The sequence below is a fragment of the Kryptolebias marmoratus genome, linkage group LG20 (assembly GCF_001649575.2).
Source record: "Kryptolebias marmoratus isolate JLee-2015 linkage group LG20, ASM164957v2, whole genome shotgun sequence".
Lineage (NCBI taxonomy): Eukaryota > Metazoa > Chordata > Actinopteri > Cyprinodontiformes > Rivulidae > Kryptolebias > Kryptolebias marmoratus.
The window spans coordinates 19,534,895-19,559,832 of record NC_051449.1 but is presented as its reverse complement, the minus strand read 5'-3'; the positions used below and the strand labels follow the sequence as shown (position 1 = coordinate 19,559,832).

Below are 24,938 nucleotides of genomic sequence, written 5' to 3'. Positions count from 1 at the left end.
GAATAAAGAAAGAAAGAAAAAAAACATGGTTGGATCGTGACAAATTTGAAAATCCTCCCTCAGTGTGAAGGTAGTTGCTACGCTCTTAGTACTTGCCAAACGCCATGTTGCACAATGCAATTTCCACAGCGATCATGTCTGTGCTAGGCTGTTTCTATGACCTTGTCACAATGTCAAGTTGTAGTGTGGGCATGAGGTGGGTGTGTGCAAGATCCAGATACGTTCCAACCACTGACACCACGCTCCACTCAGAACCCCAATACACTACCACCACAATGACGAACCACCATGACCTCACTATGGTAGAAAACTGTTGTGGATCTATCAAACTCTATCACATGTAATGGGAAGCATACTGCATCCTTTTTATGTTACAAAAGATCTCAACAAGACCTTGTAGAGACCATCTACGTTTTGTCTGATTTTTTGCATCATAGCGATGTTGTCATCTATTGTGAAGGGGGCTTTTAGAAGCCTGACCTCGAGATTTTGAGGTCTTTATTTTAGTTTTTGTATTTTAAGTTCATTCCTGTTTGTTTGTTTTTTTCTTTTTTTATGTTTCGTTCTGTTTATACAGGAGTTTTAGTTATCTTACGATCTTGTTGTCTCTAGATGTCCTTAGTTGTTCTTGCTTCCAGCTCCATACTCACCTGTCATCCATTTGTAATCAGTGCACCTGTTTTCAATCAGTAACAACCCCTTCCCATAATCAGACGTCCTGGTTTGTCTTCAGTTTAGTTCCAGTTCCGGCTAGTTGATATTTCACGTTCAGCACTTTGGTCAACAGCAGAGGTTTTAAATGTGCTTTATGTATAAAAACACTTGACTTGAAAACAGAAAGGCCTTCACAGAGTATCAAGAACTATTGCTCAAGAAAGTATTCTAGTAATATCTGGTATCTTGAAAGCAAAATGTATTTAAAAAAAAGATGGGTGGCTCAAGACTTTTGCCAAGTTCTACACAAGGTATGGACAGGCTGACATTACCTCAATTACTAAAATATAACCTTGTTTTCAGTTCAGCTTTTTGTACTGCCATCAAAACCTATTTATCAAATAGATGGGTTTTACAAACAGCCATGAAACAAAAGCAGCTTTTAAATCAATACACTCACCAAAGAAAAAGTGCCTCTGCTAAATAATGTGGTGGGGAAAATGTCGTGTTTTTGTACTGCATTTATCTGTGTATTCTGTTAGACCAAGGGGAGTTTGTGAGTGCTGAGTTATAACGTTCTTACGTTTAAATTTAAAAGTAGCGTTCCTTAAAGGAAGGAATATTGTTCGACGCCTTGCATGCCAAAGTTTTAAACATAGATTTTGCTCGATGTTTTAGCACCAGAGCATGTGTTGGGGATGACGAACAGAAAAGATTTTAAAAATGATGTACTAGCAATGTCACACAGGATAAAACATGCCCAGTGCTTCTTGTGCAGCAGCTCTTTTCACACTGTCGCAGTCTGAAGACCCTTTTTCTCCAACAATGGCACATCGCGCTGCCAACAGAGGCTGCACCAGCCACGATGCCAGATTGGCACGGCCCCCGTGTTAGCAGAGGATGATTCAAGGGCATTAAAGCACAATGCAAGGGGTTTCCAGTTTATAGGAGACCGTGGCAGGATTCCCACCACAGTTTGCTTTCAAACGGCCTGTCATTCATCGCCCTCTGCCACTTCCTCTCCTCTCATGCTGTTGGCCCGAGCTGGAAATATGAACAATCCATCTTCTGAAAATTTGTTTATGCATGCACAGAAGCACCAGTCATGCTTTACTGTTCTATATTTACTCCTGAGCAAGACATGAAACAGGAGCGTTAAATATTTCACCAGAGGTCTTCTTCGAGGGTGGGCGCTGAACAGCGAGCGTTTGCGGCACGCTCATTAAGGATTGATGATCCAGAAGAGATAATAACATCTTTGTTGATTTGTTAAATTGGTGCCTGCCATTTCATATGTTAATGTTATAATGAGTGAATAAGGGGCATGTGTCATTTTAATTTTTAACCACCTCCAGCTTAACATTTATAATCCCTGTCTCCTTGCATTGCAGTGCTCAGAGCTACTGACTGTGATGGGCTGTCAGACGAGATCTGAAGTATTCTACCAAAGAATAATATCCACTCCTGACCTACTCTGAAGAACAATATTTGATTCAATCAATGCTGCAAGTCTCCCCCAGGGGGAACTCCTTCTGAGCAATAGGTGATCCTACAGAAAAGAGCAACAGTGGACCATGTGATGCTTGACCTTCACAGAGAGAACTCAGGTACACTCTGGAGGATGGTAAATCTGATCTGAAGCTGCTCTCGAGAGGATCGCTCAGCTCATAATTCAATCACCTTTTCATGTTTTGTCTCGCATTATTCAAACACAATGGGCCAACAGTGACAGAACGTATTTATCAATGCTGGATCTTTATTTATTGAGGAGTACCAGACATCTCACTATGGATTTGAAGGAGGTTTTCTTCATCAAACTGTGAGAGAGAGTGAGTGGCGAGAACTGGACACAGAGAGCTGGGCGGATTGCGAGTGTGCTGCTAACCCATGGTGGATCTGCTGTGAGCAGGAAGAGGGACTCAGCGGTGGAGGATGTCAGCAGAGGCCGAGCTCCAGCCGGGTGTCAAAACCATCCAGCGAAAGGAGGCCAGGAGGATCAAAGGTATGTCACATTCAAAAGCCAGTATCTCACTGTTGGAGACTAGATTAGACTCATATTTGCAAGAAATTAGGCAATTTCTTTAGTTGTACTCTCATCAAATTCAGTGGGCCACGCAGCCACATTTTGAGTAACCAAGTTTTGAAAATCACAATGTATTTTGTGTGCATGACTTACAAAATTGTATTTTAGACCGTGCATTTTCATTTGTTACCTTCCTCAGCTAACTTTGTACCCACCTTGGCACTTGGTCACTTTTGAAATTAAGATTTTGACCAGTTTCTTAGCAATTACAATTTATCACTGATGTTGTTAGACCTAGACTTTCGGGGGTGACGCCTTGGATGGTTTCTGACATAAGGAAACCTATTGTGCAGTAAGGATTGCATCATTTTTTTAATGCTATCGAATTATGAATACTTCAACTGAGAAGAAGGGTTTGAGACGCCCGTGACAACTCTGTGGCTATTTTTAGAGAAAATCTGTGGCATCAATTTTTGAACATGTTCAAAATTCAAGCAACAGGATTATGAACCTCTGTGACTCACGTGATAAAATGAAGAACCCACACAAACATTTTAAGACATTTTGGAGACTCCTTTGTAAGTTCTGTTCACCAACTAGTTGCCATCAGTCACAGCACAATGAACATTGGCTTAACAAAGCACGTCATTTCATAAAACACCTTAAGTCAGTCCTACAACAACTTCTTGCCATCTTGGTGTGATTTATTAAAGGACCAAGGCATTTATGTGAAGTTGAAATTAACCTGCTGCTGTTACACTTCTGAGCTGTGAAGTGAGGAAGTTATAGAGCTGTAACAGTCAATATAAAAAGGGTAAGCTGACATCATGGCTTGATTACATGACTACAGACTATTCAACCACCCACCCACAGGATTTAGAATGGGAGATGTCCAACACACGTTCTAGGCATAGTCCTCCACATCAACCCCAATTATCTACACTCTACGCCTCCTTTGGTTCCACAATGCCGACTTCATTTATGAAAGCACAAACCTTCATGGGATGTGGACGGCTAGATTGATGATTTATGAAAAGCCAGAGGCAGCTTAAAGACAACAACCATTTCATAATTCCGCTGCATACAGTTGATTCATTTGAAATATCAGGCTCACATGGTGTTCATCGGTTTGCTGAATAAGTTTCGTTAAATGTTTAAGGAAGAGTACTCAAAAGACAGCCAAAAACATGTTGGGACACAACAACAATCTGACAGCTTTTTTATGACAGGAACCATAACTGTGTGCCTTTTTTCAACAGAGTTATATAACTTTAAAGAACATGGAAGAAAGCATTCAATCTGCCAAGAGGTGTCCTGTCTCGATTTAGAGGTCCAGATGTAGTAACAGCTATTCCATGTAGCCCCGGGGTTTGGTAGTGCCATGATTTAGGTGTCAGGGACAGGGTAATTCACACCATGTCTCTTTGATGAACAGCATAAGTGATCTTATAGAACTAGGCATTCTCAGAGTGATTGCTGGAAGATTGAATTGGGATTGAATTGACTGTGAGCAGGAAAGAAGAGGCCATGGAGAGGCGGTGAGAGTGGGATTTACAGGAGAGTGGACAAAAACAGTAAAAGCTTTCTTGTTTAGCCTCTTCTTCTTCAGTCTGTTTGTTTTTTTCTCTCATCTTTCTATCCATGAGTAAAGCCACTTCAGCTAGTAAAGTAAGTCTGGCTACTGCGCGCTCTCCGTAACGAGGTCGTGGGGCCATGTCCTCTGTGGCTGTTTCACTGGATCTGTCAGATTGCTCTGATAAATGGCCCGGCTGGAGGAGGGCCCATCGATTTGAGTTAAGTGGTGGGGGTAGTGTGGGCTGAGGTGCAGTTACTGCGTCGCCAGACGGCTCATGAGAGGAGGCTATCAGCACACAGTATCAGCCTCTGGCTTTAACATGGTAATCACGTGCTACAGGGACCATTGTCACAACCAGTGAAGATGCTATTTAGATCCATATAAATTGAAATTGGGTGTGCATACAGTCTGCATGCAAAGTAAATGCATGCAGCCTGTCGTGTGGTAGAGCTGGGGGTGATTTCAGCTCGTTTTTAGGTGAAGGACACTATCAAGGATCTGGCTGATGACATATTTAGATAAATCACAGTTTATTTTCATTTTGGTCGGAAGCAGCAGATGAAATTGGTCTGATATAAATGATAAATCTGCTGTCCGTTTTATGTGTCAGCAAATAGCATGGAGAAAACCAATGATAACCAGAAATAAATTTGTTTCTTAATGATTTCTGACTTTCATTCCCAGTAGATAAGGCCCAAGTCCAAAGCATCTTCTTCTAAGACAGCGATCTTAAAAACAGAAAGACAATTTAATTAAAGGCCAAGCGTTCCTTTCTGTGTTTAGCCTTTTGGCAATAATAACATTGTTTTTTTTTCCATTTAAACTAAAAAATAAAGTATTATATTTTCATGGATCACATCATTATAAAGTATCATGGCAATGGTCAATATATAGAATATAAACAAGCTAAAAAAAACAAGCAATGCTGCAAGTATTTTATCAGGCAGAATGAACACTTTATCTTGTTGTTCCAAGATCACACAGTTGCAACTACAGAGTTTTGGTTTTAAGAATTTTTAAAATCTAAGACAAAAAATGTAGACCTACGACATGATTTTATGCCGTTTTCACTGCTTTTTTCATACATCTATCTCAATTTATGCTACTTTTGTCTTCATTAAAATGTGATTGTTTTCTGAAATGGTTAATAAATGACAGTAAAATTGTAAGTAGAACCAAAACAAAGGTCTAAGAATGTTCTTTTTCTGTATTTTAATGTTTTGAATATGGAGGCTCTTGCCACCTAGTGGGGCAGCATGGGTATTTCAGCATTTTTGTTAGAATTGTGCAGACGTAAGAAAAAAATATATTTTTAAAAATATTTGATGTAGTGCAGACAGCACCTTAAGCTTGACTATTCCTAAACCACTTGCTGAATAAGTTATCCCACTGTAACACAACAATGAATTACTCTAATTCTGATTAAATGGCATTTTTAGTTCTTTTCATGGGATTCACTGCTAATGGTTGCAGTTGGATTCCAGCCTGATTTGCTAATGCATCATTTTAATGTTAAATGTTTTTTTTTTTCAATTCTCATGTAATTCAAATGAACAAGAGACAAATACAGAACATGTAATGTGATAGCTTGCATTTTGTGTCAGGGATGTCACTGGCACCGCACTCTTCGCTCCTTTCAGCACTTGGAAAAATCAAACCTCACTGCAGCAAAGTCTGCTGTGTGCAGCTAAAGCTCCCCTCTGCCCATCACAGCACTGCCTCACATGTGCGACTTTACTCCATCTCCATAGCAACTGTTGCTCTACTGTAATCTGTGCACAAAAAATGGTACAATTCAAAAAGACAAACCAGCCAACAGAGGGCAGAAATAATGAAAGAACAAGGCAACGAGGCAGCATTCAAATAGTCTTTTCACACTGACCATTCAAGGTGACGCACTCTCATTGTGTCTCCGTACAGAAGCAGAAAGCAGAAAAGCGAAGACACTTGTTGTGTCTCAGAGCTGTTCATGGAGGTTATCTTAAAACCAAATTGCTGCGTAAATGTAAGAAAAAGCCAAGTCAGCGCTGTGGTTGCGCTCGCTGTTTCTAAGCACACTTTAATATACCTCCACTGTTTTATCAGATTGAACAGAGCTGAAGAAAAAGAACCGGCTAATTCACCTGTCACCTGTCTTACTGCAGAGCCTGTTTCAGACTGTTTCATTGTTAAGATGGGAACAGAACGTGTCAGGGTCATGTCAGAATGAGCACCCCTGTGGTTTTTGTAACATTTTGCCACAACAGTCTCGGTGACTTATATGCTTCTGCAGACATGAGCGAGAGAAGTAAGGTAGTTTAGCTGCTGATCAGAGGAATCCAACAAACTGCAGTAATACAGTATAATGGCATAATTCAAACAAACTCGGGATTTGACTCAATAAATTGCTCTTATTGTATTGGTAAAACATGTTTTTATGATGGGTTAAAAAATAGAGATTAAATGTGTTGCAGTATCTCTCAAACTGACTGGCGTTCACTTCAGGTAAAGTAAAAGATTACATCCTTTCACTGAATTGATAACAGTTGTGACAGTAAGTGTTGTGCTGTTAACAGGGACGTCACTTGGTTTGACTCCACTATCAGGGTGATGAATTTTATTCACGAGTCACACAAGAGAGACAATTAAAACAAACAAGACAATCAGAGCTGTCATGTTGACAATTTAAGGTAGCTAATAGATTCACACTGACAACATATGAACTAATTAAGAAGTAAGAAAATATTGTATCTTAAAATCTGTCAGAAGCTGATAACTGTATCATGAGTTGCTCTGAGATTTTGGTCTTTCTCTTGTACAGGTTTGTTTCATGTTTAATGATAATGCGTTTAGACATTGAAACATTTATAATCTGAAGGTTGTGAACAGTTTTGTTGCAAGTAAACCTTTTTTTTACCTTTAATGATACTTAAACACTAATCTCCCTAGAAAAATATAACAAATTGCACAAACATAAGCAGTGTATATGAAACTATAGGCTGTATAGGTCTACTTTAAACAGCCCCTGGCTGTTTAAATAATTAATAAATTAGTTAATAAAAATTATTTCTTCTTAGATGTGCAAAAAATTTGAAGTCATCTTGTTTTGTGTATAGGGCTATGATACACTATAAATGTAAACATTAGAACATGATCAGTTTATTAAAAAGTGTCACCACAACTGAGAAAGAAGGTGATTAATGTGTGCGTGCACACACACACACACACACACACACACACACACACACACACATTCTGATTCAGAAAGTTTGAGTTCCCTGACCAGTCCCAACCTCAAAATCCAATATGGCTCCCTTGTGCATGAAAAGTGCTGATAGCTGCAGTTAACAAATCCTGTTGGCTCTCTGACTTGCAACTGGAACACAGTAAAGTTTAGTGAGACATCAAGCAGATCTGGCTTCCAACTACAGAGGGAAATGAAATGCAGCATATATTGGCAAGATATTCTTCCAGGCTCTGCGCAGTGTTGAGCAAAAGTCTTTAGTCATTTCTCATGTCTTTACATTTTGCTTTCAAGAAGCCAGACTTTAATGTAATCCTTTAAAAATTATGTTGATGAATAGTTTTCCAGGCTTCCTTGAAGGTCATACAAAGTTTTACTTTGAACTTTGGTTCCGTTTTTTGTCAGTCTTAGCCAGCACCTGACCACTTTCACCAAGTTGTTTCTTTTTGGTTTCGAAGGTCTCTTCACTCTGACCTATGAATCATTCAGACATCACAAGGCTGTTGACACATCACAAACAATTTAACACAGAACCAATTTTAAATTGGATCTTATAGCTCTGTTTTTAGCAGCCTGTCACAAAAGCACAATTTGTTCCCATTTTTTGTTGAATCTAAGAAAAATACCAAAAGTAACACAGTTTGACATTTGAAATAGCATTTTAGCACCAAAAAGATAATTCCCAAAGAACTGTTAGCTGAAAACTTGGCACGCAGACGGTAGATACACTGAAGGAAATGTCTCTTTTGAAAACAGCGATAATCTCTTCATGTCTTCACATATCATAGATACTTTCAGAGAGCTGACACTTGTGGTGAAATCTCAAGATTTCAGCACATGGTTAAAAGATGCAGTAAAATCTTGTTTTTTTTATTTTTTTATTTTGTTTGTTTGAAGTATGCATTATTACTGAGGTTTAATCAACACACACTGACCTCCCTAAACTCCCTCACTTGTTTTTTAAACCCTCTAATCCTGCTCAGGGTTCGGGGGTGGGGCGGGGGCTGATGCCTATCCCAGCTGTCAACAGACGAGAGGCAGGGGAAGCCTTTGACATGTTGCCAGTCCATCACAGGGCCAACGCAAGGCAGACAAACACACACACATACACACACACTCATACCAAAGAATAAAGCTGGATTTATACTCAGGGAGAAGTGAAGAAATCTGCTCTTTCTGAGACAGTTGCAAGACCAAATTTTGTTTTGTCATTTTGTTGTCTTAGGAGCTCTGGGAGTGCTGTTCTTGAAGATCTGGGCAGAACCTTTTTCTCCTCTGGGTCGGCATCAACTATTGTGTGATTGGGAAGAAATATGAAGTGGGCGTGATTATTGCTCAGGAACCTCTGTGCCCGCGGTCATGCTTGGAGTATTAGCTGCTGGGAGCTAACATTAGCTTCTAGGATCCAATATTTGTAGTGTGACTACTAATTTCTCATGGCAGAGGCTGGCATACTGTGTGTGGGTGCTGCTGAACCAACGGCTGGACTCGAAGGTCATCAAATGACAGCCGACATCCTGAAATAAGATGTTGTTCTCCTCCTCTTCCATCAACTGAAAAACTTCCATCTCTGTGATCGTCAGAGGGTTGTAACAACAGGAATCAAACCGATTTCCACTCCATGTGGTCACTGTGTTTCCGTCAGCGTCCCACAACAGGTCACTGCAGGGTAGAGGCTTCCCGGAGGTCGGCAGTGGGGTTTCTCCTGAAGCATAAAATGTCCTTGTAGAAAAGAACGTCTCTCTGCTACATCAGAGGGAGCAGATTTCTTAACCTTTTATGGAGTATGAATCCAGCCTAAGTTAGACTTTCCAATTAACCTAACATGTTCGTTTCTAAACTGAGGGAGGAACCCGGAGTCTCCCGAGAATTCCCCACACATGCACTGGGACAACATGTGAAATCCACATAGAAAGGCTGCTGATAAGATTTGAAACAAAGAACCTTTTGTTGAGTGGTGACTGAGTTAACCACCACACCATTGTGCTGCCAAATTTAATAACCTGGCAGATATGATGAAAGACATATTTTAAGTCAAAATCCTGAAATTTGGATTTTAAGTCGACTTAACACGCTGCTTTTTGTTGATGTATTTTAAGTTAATACATTTTTGTTTGAGGGCATCAAGATAGAAACAGCCATTGTCCAAGAGCTAAACTCGTCATATTTTTCTCTATTAGACTCTTGTGACAATAACACAATTTCACAACAAACGCAGACATTTAATGATATTTTCATCTGTTTCACACAACCCCTGTGCAGTTAGCGTGCTAACATATTGTTTTGGCAACATGACACATTGTGAAAAAACTGGAGCTTCATTGTAACTCAAACACACACTTTGGCTCTTTCTGTTATTTTTTTCCCAGACTATAACATAACATTGATGCAACAAAAACATAAAAGTTACAGTGCTCTGAAAATGATGCAATTGTTACTGTTACATATTTGCCTCCTGAAAAGCATTTAAGAAGCAGCACTAATACACCCGTTCTACTATTCCTCTCTGCTTAAAGGCAGTTTCACACATTTAACCAAATCATTTGCCGATAAGCTTGTCCAACTGATCCTTCGTGCTGCTCAGCTGAAAGTCAGTGACCTATCACTACATTAGGAATGTGCCTGATATCCTTAATAACACAAAAATCAACCTCGCTGATCAGTAAACTAAAACCTTCAAACTGTACTAGGGGCCAGAGTTTGGGGCATCAGAATACTTTAAACAAGGGAACATCAGCTGCTCTTAATGTTTATAAAACTGTGTTTACTGAAGCTTAGGAGTTATTTTGTGCACATGGAGGGAGGCAGATGGTGGGGACAGATTTTCATTTTTCAGACATCCATTTTTTTTACCGCTTCTTAAAGTCGTCAGGCCCCTGCACTGATACCTTGTTTTATTTTAAATCCCCTCTGCAGATGTATGAAAAACAATGGTCACCGCTGCATATCTCATATAGGGTAAATAAATAAGTTAGCATTTGTGCTGCATACTGCCAGATAGGGGGGTATGGATAGAAAAAGAAGGGCAGTCACAAATACACTCTCCCCAAGGTTCAAAGGTTAACCTGCCTCGCTGCCTGGATCCCCAACAAAAAGTTTCCTGTTGCCAAGTCCTTATATCTGGAGGGGCACTTCTGACTCTCCATCTGTTACCATCTGTGCCTTCGCTGTCCCCATTCTACTGTGGCAAGCAAACGCATTCAGCACTGTGATCAGAGACAAGCCCTGAAACAGTATGGAGCAGGGCGAACAGTAAATGTTCTCTCCATGGTCCTGGTACACAGTCTGCGTGTCAGGTGGTGAATTACAATATTTTATTTGAATCCCTCTGACATCCTGGCTCAGAAGGAAGAAGTTTAGATCTTTTGAAGTTACATGGAAAGGTTATGAGCAATTGATCCTGACAAACTTGTTGTCGCTAGCCTTCCGAACTGTCTCATGTTGGAGAAACAACATTTAGCTTTCACTGGGCTGACAAGCTAACCTTTATATTATTGCCAGTTTATACAGATTTCTGTGTTTATTTGCAAGAGAAAACAGTGGCAGCAGCTAGCTGTAGCATTTCCTGGCACTTTCAGCAGAAATATATTATTTCTCCCAGAATAACCAAGGAATTCCAAACAGATGACATTGTAAATGTCATAGCTTTTGGAATTCTACTGTGGTTTTGCATTTAATTGGTGTTTTCTTATTTGAACCTTCTCGACATTGTCTGCACAAGAATGGCATTTTGTGAATACGTAAGGTTGTTTATTATTTGAGCTTTGTTTCCACATGGAAACAGTGTTTTAGGAACCCCTAAATGCTATTATTTGAAACCAGGTTTCAGGGTGAAATAGTTTTTTAAATGCCATTGTTGCATTTAAAAATGATTTAGGCTGTCCTTGTATGGACAGACAGCCTAAATACAGTCTTTTGAAAATTATGATGTCATCCTCCTTGCCTCTAACCTAACCTATGACCCCAGCGTGACAAACGTAACAATACTGACAGATTACATGCTTGTGTTTGTGTTACTGATGCGAGTTGCTCGACTATTTCAGAACCATTGTATCTTGTAATAATTTCAAGTAACAAACCAGGCTGATGAACAATAAAATGACCTTGAACAGAGCAAAACAAAACCCCCTTATTATTACACCAAACTGCCAAAACAAAATGGTTTTTATCACTTTATTGAATGGTCAACAATACTAAAACAAACTTTGTAGGAAACAACTATAAAATACATCAAGCGTACATTTAAAAAACATGGAAAATGTAAATAGTTTTAAAAGACCAACACACCTGTATACATAATTTACCCTGATTGCTTTAAATTTTAATAGAAAAACTCTTCTCTCGAGCTGTCCCTCACTGAATACTGTTTCTATCCTGAAGCCCTTAAAAGAGGGAGAGATAAAGTAGGGAGACCCTTGTAACTTCAGGTCAATTTGGCCCAGAGTTACTACAGTATTTAATTTTCTTTGTTTCTATGTGTATGAAAACATTTCTAGAAATGATGTTGTATTTAGTAGGATATTCTTAGAAATATAAAATAAAAAGATTGTTTTGGGAAACGACTGTTCCCATGTGAATGGGACCTTAGTTTCTTGTGTTTCAGTTTGTTATATTCCTTTTTTTCTTTGTTTGTGATTTTTTTTCCTGTATGGCTTCATTGTATTTTTCTGTAGGTTTTGTTCCTACTTCTTTGTACCTCCAGTTTGTTTTCAGTTTTGTTTCAGACATCTTGTTTGTTGCTGCCAGAGAGATCTCAGTGCTCTCTGTTCTGCCACACCTGCTGTTCATCTACAATTCTCCCAGCTGCATTCACTCAGTAATCACCTCACTCTGTATACTCAGACAGTTACTGGATTGTCATTGTTACGCTCACTTTTGATCTGACTTTCCATAATTCGTTACTCCCTATTTATTCTTTGTTTTTAATAAGCTCTTTTTCCTCCTCTACAAACTACAGCCTTCACAAGAAAAAGTTTACATGAATCACAATTTTTTTTAAGATTGGAGGTGTTTTAAAACAGTACTAATACACTTTTATCTTGGTTCTGCTCGGACTTGCCGTTAGTCCAGTGGTGGTTAAATGCCATTTAACCAAACTGAAAGTTTATAAGTTGCCCACAAAACCTCACTTCAGATTGTCTGAACAGTTATTTAAGTCGTGTTTGAAGACTTATCTAATTTATTTAATTTACGCTTTTGTGAACATCTTAAAAAATTTTGCAGAATGAAGCTTTTGATTAAAAAAAACATAAGTTTGCAAAATGTCTTAATTTAACCATTGATATTTACACCCTAAATCCCCAGGATACCCTACTGACTGGCATGTAGTATCATTAGTAAAATACTCAACAAAAATACTTTCATCAACTCGTTGTCATAAAAATTCTGTTTCAGACTTACAATGACTCCAAATCACTGTGAGGGCCATTCAACCTTGAGTAATTGTAAATCCAGAAAGCCAGAGGAATTTATGTCACCTTCCTTCACAAGAACACGCACACACACCTTCTCCTTGTCGCTTCTCCTACAGTGTGTAACAACATGAAACAGCATGCCCCACAGCTCTAATCCAACACACTTGCTCATCTTGATCTGAACCCAGAGCACGTAGCGTACAAATTATGCCACTGAGTCAAGACTCCCGTTTCACATGCAAGGCCTACTTTTTCTTTTTAAGGATCTGTGCATAAACCTCTAAATCTCTCCTGAAGTGTCATCTGGGGGAAATGGCATGTTGTATGTAAAGAAACAAATGGCCCAGCACATCTGGTCGGAGCTCATCTGAGAGAGCTGCACTGAATTGGACCGATTGTGTTTAAAATGCAACTGGAGCAGCATGCATTTTACATTACATTACAGAGTGTATGAGTCAGGAAGATCAGGGCAGAATACTTAAAACCCTGTGAATAGACTGTAGCTATGGTGTGAGGGTTGGTTTGAACAACAATAATTATCACAGCAGTCCTCCTCTCACCTGCTGGGGCTGAGAAACAGCTCCCATGTGCCTACTGGTCATCTTACTATTGAGTTTGTCAATAAATTCTGAACGTCCGTGTCTGTACATGGCTGCTGTGTGCATACGGACCTGCTTAATGTTCTGAAGAGCACAGTGATTCTACGTATGTAGGACTAATTATCCAGCAGCTGAGAAACGTGTCTGTGAGAGACCCAGATTTGACATTCGCTTGCTTACAGACTTTAATAACTTAAGCATCACCAAGTTCCCCCCCCCCACCCCCCTTCAGAGAATTGTGGCCTCATGAATAAGTGAGAGGGTTGCATAGACAAGACAAGCACTTGCATTTGGACATTTTTTATTTTTCCAGTTGCTCCTGTTTTTTCCCCTGTTATTCTTTTTGATTTTTCTATAGAAATGGCATAGATGTGAGGAGAAATTCCTTTTGGATTAGATGTGGCATGGATGGAAATGTTCATCGTCATCAGTCAGTGATCCTAAAATTTTTTTTTTTGAAAGGCGTGTTTTTGTTTTTGTCTTTGTCTTTTACCAAAATATCTCATGAACAACTGAGCAAATTTTAATGAAACATTCAGAAACTAATCATTGGATGTACATCTACAACTAATGCTATTCAAGATGGCAACCAGAGCTAATTGGCATTAGCCTACATCAAAATAGCTATAACTCAGACATTTTACAGGTTTTCGAGCCTCTTGAGTGGTAGTAGCTGAGGGTCATTCACAAGACATATTCCAACCATGACATGTAATTCTGTCTTGTTCATGCTGTCTTGTTATTAACTAATAAAATCCAAAAATGTCTTACATCTATAAATATATAACTGAAATATAATGATACACACACTTAAAGTGTCTTCACTTTATGTGTAACATCTTGGTAAATTTACCTGATAGAGGAGTTCTCAGTTGAGGGGAGTTGGTCTCTGGAGCAACTGGATGCATTGCACTGTGGTCAAGATAAAGTATGCAATAAAGCCATGTTCATCCACTGTACAGACCTGAATGCCTATTAATGTGTCAAGGACCGGCTATTTTAATTATTTGGATTAGTGTTTGATAATGAATACAGAAGAAGCAGAGCCACAAATTTAGGTTTACCTTCTTAGGGGAAAAGAGCACATTTACATATGATGTCACTAGTTCCTGCTCTGGCCTCAAGTGGGACACCTGATAAATTGACAAAGTCCTAGAACTCACTGGGTAGGTGAAGTAATCACCACACTTGCCAAATAACTGAACAAGCACAAACTGTTCATCACCAGATGTAATTATGTTTTTACCCAAACCAACTTGTTCATTCACCTGCACACAATTATCATCTGCAGATGTTATGCATCCCAAGTCCAAGTGAAGTTCTCTGTACTGCTCATAAGCAAGCACACTGCCACCCAAAGGCACTGAACCATTGAAGTGCTGCCTTTTTGCCAGGTTCACCTCTGGCAGATCAACGTGGGAAGTTTTTCTTTTCTCTGATAGTCTCCTTATGATTTGTGACAAGACATAATTTGGTTTCCTAAGCACGCGCTTCATTTTTCCAAGGAAATTTTTCAAAAGAGAATGGGACCAAGACAAGTAGCACCAGAACCATATTTCCACAAGATAATCAGTTTTCTCATGACACCCAAACAGACTAAATGCATGTAGTCTAAGGGGAATTGAGTCACCATACCCATCCCAAGAGCATTCCAATGACAAGGACCTGTGTGGTGTTCATCATCTTCATCCACCATGACAAAATCTCCATCATCCCACAGCTCAGCATCAGTTTCATGGAATGTCATTCTTCGTTCATAATGGACACCACTCTGTTTTCACTTGTCAATCTATGTGCGGGTGCATCGCAGATTACTGTGGAAATTTTCAATTGGTAACAATGACCAGCAAACACAATACCACTTCCAGAGAGAGCCACCATTTCTGATATAAACTGCTCAAGGTATTTAGCAGCATCACTAGGCTTATGTTTGCCACACAACAAGCCTATTATGAAGGGGTCTTTATGGGGAAGCTCCTCAACTAGACCCAAGATTGTCCAGAACTGATCAATGACACTTTTGATTAATGGAAGCCCATCTATGTTTATCTGCAATGAAATCTTGTCAATGGAACTGAATAGACTATGGTGCTGATACATCTCAAGATTATCAGTAACACTCTTTTCAATACCAAAGTGATAGTCTGAACCACCAGTAATGTTCATGATTCTTGAAGTGCAGGCACAATCTGTTTTTAGCAAAGTTCTTGGATCCTTAGGAAGATCAGGATGTCCAGAATTTCTAAGAATTTTCAAGAGAAAGCAACATGTTTTGTTTCAAATCTGACTGCCCAGTCAGCAAGATTATCATAAAGGCAAGCTTCTTGTTCACCATCAGTATTCGAGGAAGAAGAATCTGTAGAGCAAGGGTTTCATTCAGAGTTATGGGCAATGTGAACATCTGACTGAAAGGATAATTCATAAGGATGATTGGCATGATGGTCAAAATAAGCAGTGCCATGATCATCATCTGCAGAGAATCCAAGTATTGGTTCATCAACAGGAATATTCTCAGTTTCACGTTCATTGATAATGCCATCATCATGGAAAGAATATGAACTTTCAAATGATTCACCAAGCATAGCAATGCCTTCATGCTGAAATTCAGGAGAATTTTCAACTAAATCTTCAGGATCATGACTATTTTTGTTTGGCAGCAAAACAAGCATGTCTCTAAGGGGTAGATCTGGCAAGTGAATAAATATTTTTTGCCATCGTTAATGAGATATTACGCAGAGTGAGTGATATCTTAAAACTCTGCAGAATATATTTTAAATTGAGCTAACAAAGGGCACATCAGTCCATTCATCAAACTGAGAAATAACTACCGTCTAAGAATAATACTGAAAAACCACAAAATGAGCAGCACACTTTCCACACAAAGTAGCCACAGGCAACAAAGAGTAAGTAAAGTAGACCAGACTGGGTCGTGCTGCAATATTTCACAATTAACTAGTTATGTGAACCACTCTAGAAATAACTACTGTCCATGGGTAACACTGGAAAAACAAAAGACAGCAGGACACTTTCCATAGAAAGAAAACTTCCAGTGGCACGCACAATCAAAACAGTGAACTCTAGGCGAGTGAAACTGCTGCCGCCATTTTGTCTGCTCAATATACACAAAGTTAGCCACTGGTAGCAAACAAGTAAAGTAGACCAGACTGGGGTCAGAGCTGCAATATTTCACGATTAACTAGTTCTGTGAACCACTCTAAAAATAACTATCGTTCAAGAATAACACTGGAAAAACAACAAAAAGTGCAGCACACTTACCACAGATAAATTTATATCACACATATTCAAAATAGTGAACTACATGGCTTTTTATTCTCAAAATAGAATAGAATTGAACAATAACTCACTGAAAAATGTAGATCTGCTCAGTTTTCAATGAAAATAGTAAGAGTGCCGTTGCAATGACCATTTGGTAGTTGTCCAAAGAAATGCCGGAACCACGGAATGGCAGTTTCTTGTGTTCACCACTGCTGTAAAAAGGAAGTGAGGGGGACACTTCTTCTTCTTCTTCTCAATACCCATCTCAAGAACATTCCAATGTCAAGGAGCTGTGTGGTGTTCATCATCTTCATTCACCATGACCAAATCTGCATCCTCTCTCAGCTCAGCATCAGTTTCAGGGAATGTCATTCCTCGTTCACAATGGGCACCACTCTGTTTACACTTGTCACAACCGAAATAACCAGTATGACCCATTACACATGTTGTCATTGTCTTCTTCTTGATGGTAATAGCTGTTAGGAAACATTACCGCCACCAACCAGTAAGGAGTACTGGTTGGTGTAAGGAGTGTCCTCTTCAGTAAAGGAGTACTGGAGAGGACACGGAAAACAGAATAAAACAGGAAGTACAAAAAAAAAATCACCACGTATTTTTGTGTTTTAACTGTAAATTAAATTGTTGCATTTTTTTTAATTCAGACCTTTAAGAGAGGGTTTCCTTGGAAAACCTGCAATGCACAATTATGCAGAAATAACAAAAAAATCAGACATACATTTGAATACTGAGAGTGCATAAGTTTCGTATGGAGACGGTAAGACAATAGAGAGGAGCCCTTTTGGAGTGCCGAAGTTTTTATTTGGAACTTTTGTAAAACAACATTTATAAAAACGTCTGGAAGATGTTCAAACAACGTCCAGAAGTCCACACTTTTTATAACAAGACAAAAATAGAGATTTGATGAAAAATAATAACAGCCATAAACGTTTTAAAAATATAAAAACTGATTAATTGAAATCACAGCAAAAAAAAAAAAATCCATAAGAATTGAATGTTTAGAGTGAATGTTCATTCGCTCGCTAGCTGGGTGGAGCTTTATTTGAAAAAGTTTTGCTTCTCATTGAGGACCTGTCTCAATTCAAACTAAAAAGTGTTATGTAAACAGAGCTTATAAGCGAATCACTCTCCCTCCCATCTCTAGAGGGTTGTTTGCGTCTTTACTGGCTTTAAAAATGGGGTAAAGAAGCTATATATGTAAAATGAGAACAATCACAAAAAACCAACAGAAGAAAAGCTCTGAACTTTGCAGAACATGCAACTCATTCCTGGATCTAATCACCAGAACATTTTCCTTTTTTCTTTTTTTGCACCTTTATGCAAATTGGTGTGATTAAAACATCTCTCATGTGGGCCAGGCCAACAAAGACCCTAACAATCCTCGAGAAACTGATTTGCATGTGAGTTCAGCTTGCACAAATGGAGCAACTCACTACAGTTTTAACGCTTGGAACTCTGCAAAATGTCTTCAAAACAAAACAAAATCCAGTTGCCTTTTATTAAAACTCTTTGGAACATAGATGGAAATATGGTCTTTTTTTGCAGTAGTTGAATAAGCTCATTTTGGCCTAATATAGTCTTGGATTGAAGCCTAAGCAGCTATGTCAGGGATGTTATACCTTGTTGTCTTCTTGTGCACGGCTTAGCCAGCCTTCCTTAGTGTGCTGCTAACGGCTTGCGTTGGATGGTCTCGTGACCTAGATTTGAGTGAGGAAGGAGCCTAAAAACTGTTAAAATTCTCTGAGGTGCTGATAACCTTGATTTGAGATCCCACCATGTCTGTGCGAATGCAGCCGGAGCCTGCTTTGTGCAGCTGACAAATCCCCCACAGGTTATGACGGGACGATATACTGTATGTTTTAGACGTATGAGATAGCGCCTGAGGCTCACATAATCAAAACGGTTCCGACGAAATGAGAAAGGTGTCAAGGAGATGTCAGGGCAAAGGCAGGGACAGAATATTTAACAACAAGGGGTGGGGGATTGCAAAAGCCTGGGGCCACACACTTGTGACACCCCTCCCCTCCTAACATCCTCCCACCACCCAGCATCCATCACACAGGGGGGCTTTGGGGGATTGTGGCTGAGCACTGGACCGAAATAATTCCTCTCAACAGAAACCAGTCAAGCTGGTTTGTGACCACCAATAGCACCCATGGGAACACAGGCATGGGTGCAGCAGAAGAGCAAGCACCCTGCACCCCCCCTCCTCCCATTCCCCCCCTCACATTGTTTTTGATTGCCCCAAAAAGTTCTATAATAGGTGATTGTAGGCTTGTCAGTGTTCCGCTTGTTTTCTCATTTTGTCCAGCAGCTTTCCCCAAATTCGTTCCAATTTCGAGTTCAATTTTCGTTCCGCCTTTGCTCGTTGCAGCTAATTTTCTATTCATTCTGCATTTGCCATTCCATAAATATTTATACAGGAGCACACACACACACACATCTTGGTATAACTCAAACCAGGTTCGATACTAAAGTTAAACAATAGAGTTAAGCTCACATATCCTTGTTACCAATAATCACGCTTGCTTTGTTTTTCTTTGGATTTTAACATCTTGTCTTATTTGCCTTTCACTGCAGGTCAGGACCGCAGCGAGGCGGGGCTTATTAAGCGTTTCCGCGGAGATGGCGTGCGCTACAAGGCCAAGTTGATCGGGATTGATGAGGTGACAGCCGCGCGCGGGGACAAGCTGTGCCAGGACTCCATGATGAAGCTGAAGGTGCAGACTCCTTTCTGTGTGTGTGTCTGCTGGGACATCATTGAGCTTCCTCTCATCATCACAGTCTGATTTAGGAAAGGCATGCTCAGGCATGACTGTATTGTCTTCTAATAGTGAGTCATGGGGGCTGTCTCCTCCTGTGTGTGACTCACTGAAGCCCCGTATGAACTGACCAGATGAAACAAAGGAAAGTCCAACTGAATTATTTCATAACTCTTTCATGTAGAAAACCACTGAAAGATTACTTTGACACCTCAATTCAAAAGGCACAGACTTCTTCTAGTGGGCTGCTTTGCATTTAGTGTTGCTCAAAGCTCCGTGCATTTAGTCATACACTTTTTTTTTAATAACCTCGGAGGCAAACTGGCTGCTTTTCTTGCGACTCTTAAAGCTGTATAACACTTAAGTAAAAAAATTCACCCACCCGCCTACCCCACAACTTCCCCCCAATTAGTCTGTCTCCTCTGTGTTTTCTCGTGTCACTCACAGCTCGCTATTTTTGACAACAAAGTCCGTGATGTTACACTTGTGGCACATGTGCAAACTGCGATAACATGACCCAGATAACACTATAACCCATGCTCTTTACAGAATGTTGCAAGTAAATTGGGTCAAATTCAGCCCCACAGTAACAAAGTAAGAAAATAGTCTGGGTTCTGGTGATTATGGATGAGAGGGATGAGTATTATTAAATTTAATGGTAACTGCGTAGTCTATAATGCAGATAATACAGCTTTCTCCAAAACCCTTACCCTTAGTTATCATCCTGTTTTTAACATTTTTGTGTCACCAGTGATTGGCCAAATCTCTAATCGGCTACATCTATAATAACAAAAATAAAACAAATAAGAGCTTTTTTTATAATCAATGACTTATATATATATATATATATATATATATATATATATATATATAGAGAGAGAGAGAGAGAGAGATAGATAGATAGATAGATAGATAGATAGATAGATAGATAGATAGATAGATAGATAGATAGATAGATAGATAGATAGATAGATAGATAGATGTAAATAAAAAACAAGCTTGGATTAAATTTTAATCAAGCTAAGTACGTTCTAAGTATGTTCTCTTTATTTCATTGTTTTTGTTAGAATGTATGGGCAAAGAAAGAAATATGAATAGAGAAAAGAAATATCTGTTTAAACAATATGTGAAGAAGTTACAGAAAAACTATTAAGAAGACCTTTAAAATTGTTTGTTTTTTTAAAAAGCTAGTGGACACATCCAAAACAGGCTGCTAAGTCATCATTTCTCAAATGTTCAGTATCTCAAATCCACACAAATACACCAGAAATTGAGTTTTAAAATTTCTTAATTTGAAAACTGTTTAGAAAAAGCTCACCTTTGCCTAATCAAAATCACTGTTTGCTTGTGAACGAGAGTTGCAAACGCAGCAGAAAAGCAGGACGCTTGGACCTAAGGCTTTAGGGTGGAGGCAGTGAGGGGGCTGTGGAGGTGTGTATGCTGGCTAGCCAGGCCCAGACTAGAGTTTAATTCATGCAGCAGGGCAATTTGAATCAAAAAGACAAATCGTCGTAGGATGGGGAATAAAAGAAACATGTTACCCAGGCAACAGGAGGGCGCACCCCACACAGGAGCCCCCAGGAGAACGATAGACAGGAGGGTGGGCTTGGCTTGTTCCCCTGATGAGTTGTACCTCACTTTTAACAGAAATCAAACAACATCCTGATAAACTAACAAAAAAAGGTTGGTGTAAAACACAAGAAATAAACAGAGATTCTCTGACATAAGCTGCATGAGCTCTACGTGGTGCTGTTTTGGGGTTGTTTGATTCACTTGCTGCTTAGATCAACAAATCTGGGGGGGGGGGTTTGCTAAGGTAAAAGATAAAACATGGATAAAATGGATAAAACATGATTTCTGAGGGGCAAAGCTGAAATATATCCACTGGTGGTTTCAAAACCAATATAAACATTTGTTATATTAGTAAGAATGACAAAAAGCTGCACACAGTGTCTTTGTAGGTGGCTGGCGGATAAATCCCCCTTGAAAAAGAGATGGCTTCTTGAATATTTTCCCACTGACTTTCCAGGAGCTTAAATGTGTGGGAAGCCCCACAGGAGAGGCAGTATAGCCAAAAGGCAAACCTTCTTATCACCCATACCTCATCCCAAAGGGATACGTCCAATGAAACAACTGTTTCACTGCCTTGATCCAACCTTTCAGCCGTGCCCTCTCTATGACTCCGGTGGTCACAGGCCACAAGCCAGTTACAGTCAATGAAGCAGTCAATACAGACCTGCTATTATCTGGACAGGGAATAGAGGAGGGAATGGGTCTCTATTGAGCTGCCTCTTTCTGCCACTGAGACTAATCCACCAAATAGAGAAGCCAATGGCTGAGTGACAGCATCCCTCGACTCGTTTACCCACGCACCCTTTTTCAATCCCTGTTGCTTGCTCTGCTCTCTGCCCTTCCTTTTTTATGTTTTCCTTAAGTTCTTTTTGCTCTTCAGCTCGCATTTTTCCTGTATGAATGCAGTGCATATTTATGTACTGTAAATATGCAGTACATATTTACTGATGGTTCTCAGCCTTCCAGGGCACGGTAGTCCTAGTAAAATAAATTGCAGGCAAATGGACTTCTTTGATTTTTTTAAGGTGTTTCACTTCTCATCTGAGGAGCTTTCTCCTTCTCCGTTTTAGACACTAATGTACACATTTTGGAGAAAGACGATAGATGGTTTGTGAGAGGTTTAAAAGAAGCTATCTGGTGTATGACAAACATGAAAAACCAACATTAAACAGATGAGGTGGTCTCAGGTTTTACCTTTCCACAACTGAAAACTCTTAAAACTATACTAGCTTTTACTAGCCAGAATTTTGAACTAATATCAACTTACGAGGAGAAGTGATGGAGTTTAAGCTGTTTTGGTCAAACCTTAAAAGATAGTTATGAGTGAACTCATGTAATATTGTAAGATCGTACAAGAACTGTTCGCACTCAGAGTATGTGTTGAGGATGAATCTCAGCTACTATCTTATCAAACTATAGCACAATAACTGTAAAAATGATTTATAATGATTTTGTGTTTGCTAATGTCCATTTGGTGCAACTACCATCTTAAATTGGGGTGACTCCAAAGGTTAATCAATTGCAGTTGTACAACAAATGGTTACTTTGAGAGTTTCATCAAAATCTTTGCAGTGGTTAATGAGATATTTTACAAACTAAAAAGTAGGGTTGATGGCAGCAGTTTTTGCTAAAGATTTAAGCAAAGATGTTGTGCAATGTGTAGCACTTGGAATATGTATTGTGAATTAGCCTCATCTACTACCACACCGAATTGTAGCTGGATCTCTGTATAATTGACTGAGTGAGAGTCATTTTTGTGTTTCTAAGATCACTTGATTGTGTCAGCCATCTTGAATCGGGTTCACTCCAAAGGTTTATTAGTTGTAGATGTACATTTCATGATTACTTTCTGAAGTTGTTCATGAGATATTTTGCTAAAATGACTAACACACACAGGCCAAAGCATTATTGCTCTTTTTTGATTAATTAAGATCTCCAAATGTTTTTCTTTTCATCAGAAATAGGAGAGCTACTTGGATGAGAAGCCAATGTTTTCAAAAATCAAAGGAAGTCCAGCTGCCCTAGCTTGAACTTACTAGAACTTCATCTTGATGGTTTGAAATAGTTTTAAAAGCTTTAAGTGAAGCGTTCTGAGGTAAAAGTGGTCTGACGTTCAAAAGAGGTCAACCACTTTTTCATCAGCATCGAACCTGTGGTTTTGTCAGACATGTTCAGCACAGAAATCAATTCTTTCTTCTCTTATCATCCCCGCTCCTCTTTCTTCTCTCGTCTTCGTTCTCTCCGGCATTGTTCTATGAAAGGCAAGTCAAGCACACAGGTCGCATCAAACGGAACACGGTGAAAATTTTAATTGTTTCCTTTATCGGAGATGAGTGTATAAAAAAGAAGAGGGAAGAAAAAAAAGAGCAGCAAAGATTCATGGGAAAATTATACTTCAAAGGCTGAAACGGTTGTTCAGTCAGCACTATGTGAAGTTGCTGGAGCAAGCTGGTCGGTCAGCAGCGCGATCCATCCTGTCAGCAAATCTAACCTTATTGTCAGTAGCTGGCGCTTATGTTTTGTCACGTGGAAGTGCAGAAGAATACTTCAAGAGAAAAAAAAAGAGGCGGCAATAATAAGACTCACTGCACAAGTTGACATGTGATTTCCTTTGATAGTGAAGTTTCACGTAAAGCCGGATAAAAGAAAACATTCAACCACAACTTATGTAACTCCTGTCACTTTACCTCCAATCTATCCTGTGACTACTGCCACACTCACCTGAGCTAAAAGTGAACAAGTCTCTCTGTCTTTCCCTTCGTCTCCTCATGTCGTGAATTTTCTTTATGCTTCTGCAGGGAATGGCTTCATCAGCACGTTCCAAAGGGGAGCACAAGCAGCGGGTCTTCTTGACGATCTCTTTTGGCGGGATCAAGATTTACTGTGAAAGATCAGGGGTGAGTAGGGAGACGGCCGCATCCAGCTGCTGCTCCGTGAGCCTACAGTGGGGGACATCCGGAGGGTACGCGCTCGCACGGCTCACTTCACAACAGCTGCTGGGGCCGCCATCTTAAGACGCCTGACTGGCAGCAGCTTTTCTCGCTATACTTACCAAAACTATAAACTTCATCTTAATTGTAATTCAAGTCAAGCAACGACACATTTTCTGCAGGGCAGCTTGCCCTTTAGCTCATAAAAATTAAACCTGACAGCATTAAATTATAGTGCTTGAATTTAATTTTTGACCCCAAGTCAAGTGGTTTAACATATATGTGATGGAGTTACGCTGCAGGACCCATTTAAGATCACTCAGAGCTGTCTGTCTGCTAAAACTAGCAATGTTATGGTGATGCCATGAGATGGGGGCTGTTTCCGCCTCCATGCTGGCTTCTATCCCCCCTGGCAGGCTCAGAGGCTTGCTATTCCATTACAGGATGATCGAGGGGCTCTACGCTCCCCCCGTCCTGCGGCGTAGCGCTGGCTAGATAGGCCCACTCTGCTCATCAGCGCTAACCGCTAATTAGCACTCAGTTCCACCCCTTAATGATCATTGCTGCTAATGCTAATTACACAATGGCTCCACCTCAGCTGCAGTTAGAGCTAAAATGAGAATTAAGCAACACTGTTTTTTCCCTTTGGCTGCCAGCCTCCACTCGACCACCAGCAGGCTGAACAACCCCCCTCCCCAGCAACTCCACCCAACCCCCCACCTCCCACCCCCCCACACAATAATCTCTCTTTTTTAGTACAACTGTGGCGACAGGAACGGCTCTTTTCCCCTGTAATAAAAAAGAGCATTAAGCCTCCCGCCATGACCTACAAGATCACCTGCTTTTGACAAGCTCATTTGTTGCTTTAGAAATCATCCCCCCCCCCCCCCC

At 39.9% G+C, this 24,938-nt stretch overlaps 1 protein-coding gene across 1 annotated transcript in view; it reads left to right on the top strand.

Annotated features, from left to right (window-relative positions):
- Positions 1–24,938, top strand: part of dab1b (DAB adaptor protein 1b) — a 76,283-nt gene that overhangs the window by 25,296 nt on the left and 26,049 nt on the right. Inside the window, exons 2-4 of the mRNA XM_037981928.1 lie at positions 2,046–2,656; positions 19,364–19,503; positions 23,916–24,014. Of these exons, the coding sequence (XP_037837856.1) occupies positions 2,587–2,656; positions 19,364–19,503; positions 23,916–24,014 (309 nt within the window). The 5' untranslated portion in view covers positions 2,046–2,586. The remainder of the gene's footprint in view (positions 1–2,045; positions 2,657–19,363; positions 19,504–23,915; positions 24,015–24,938) is intronic.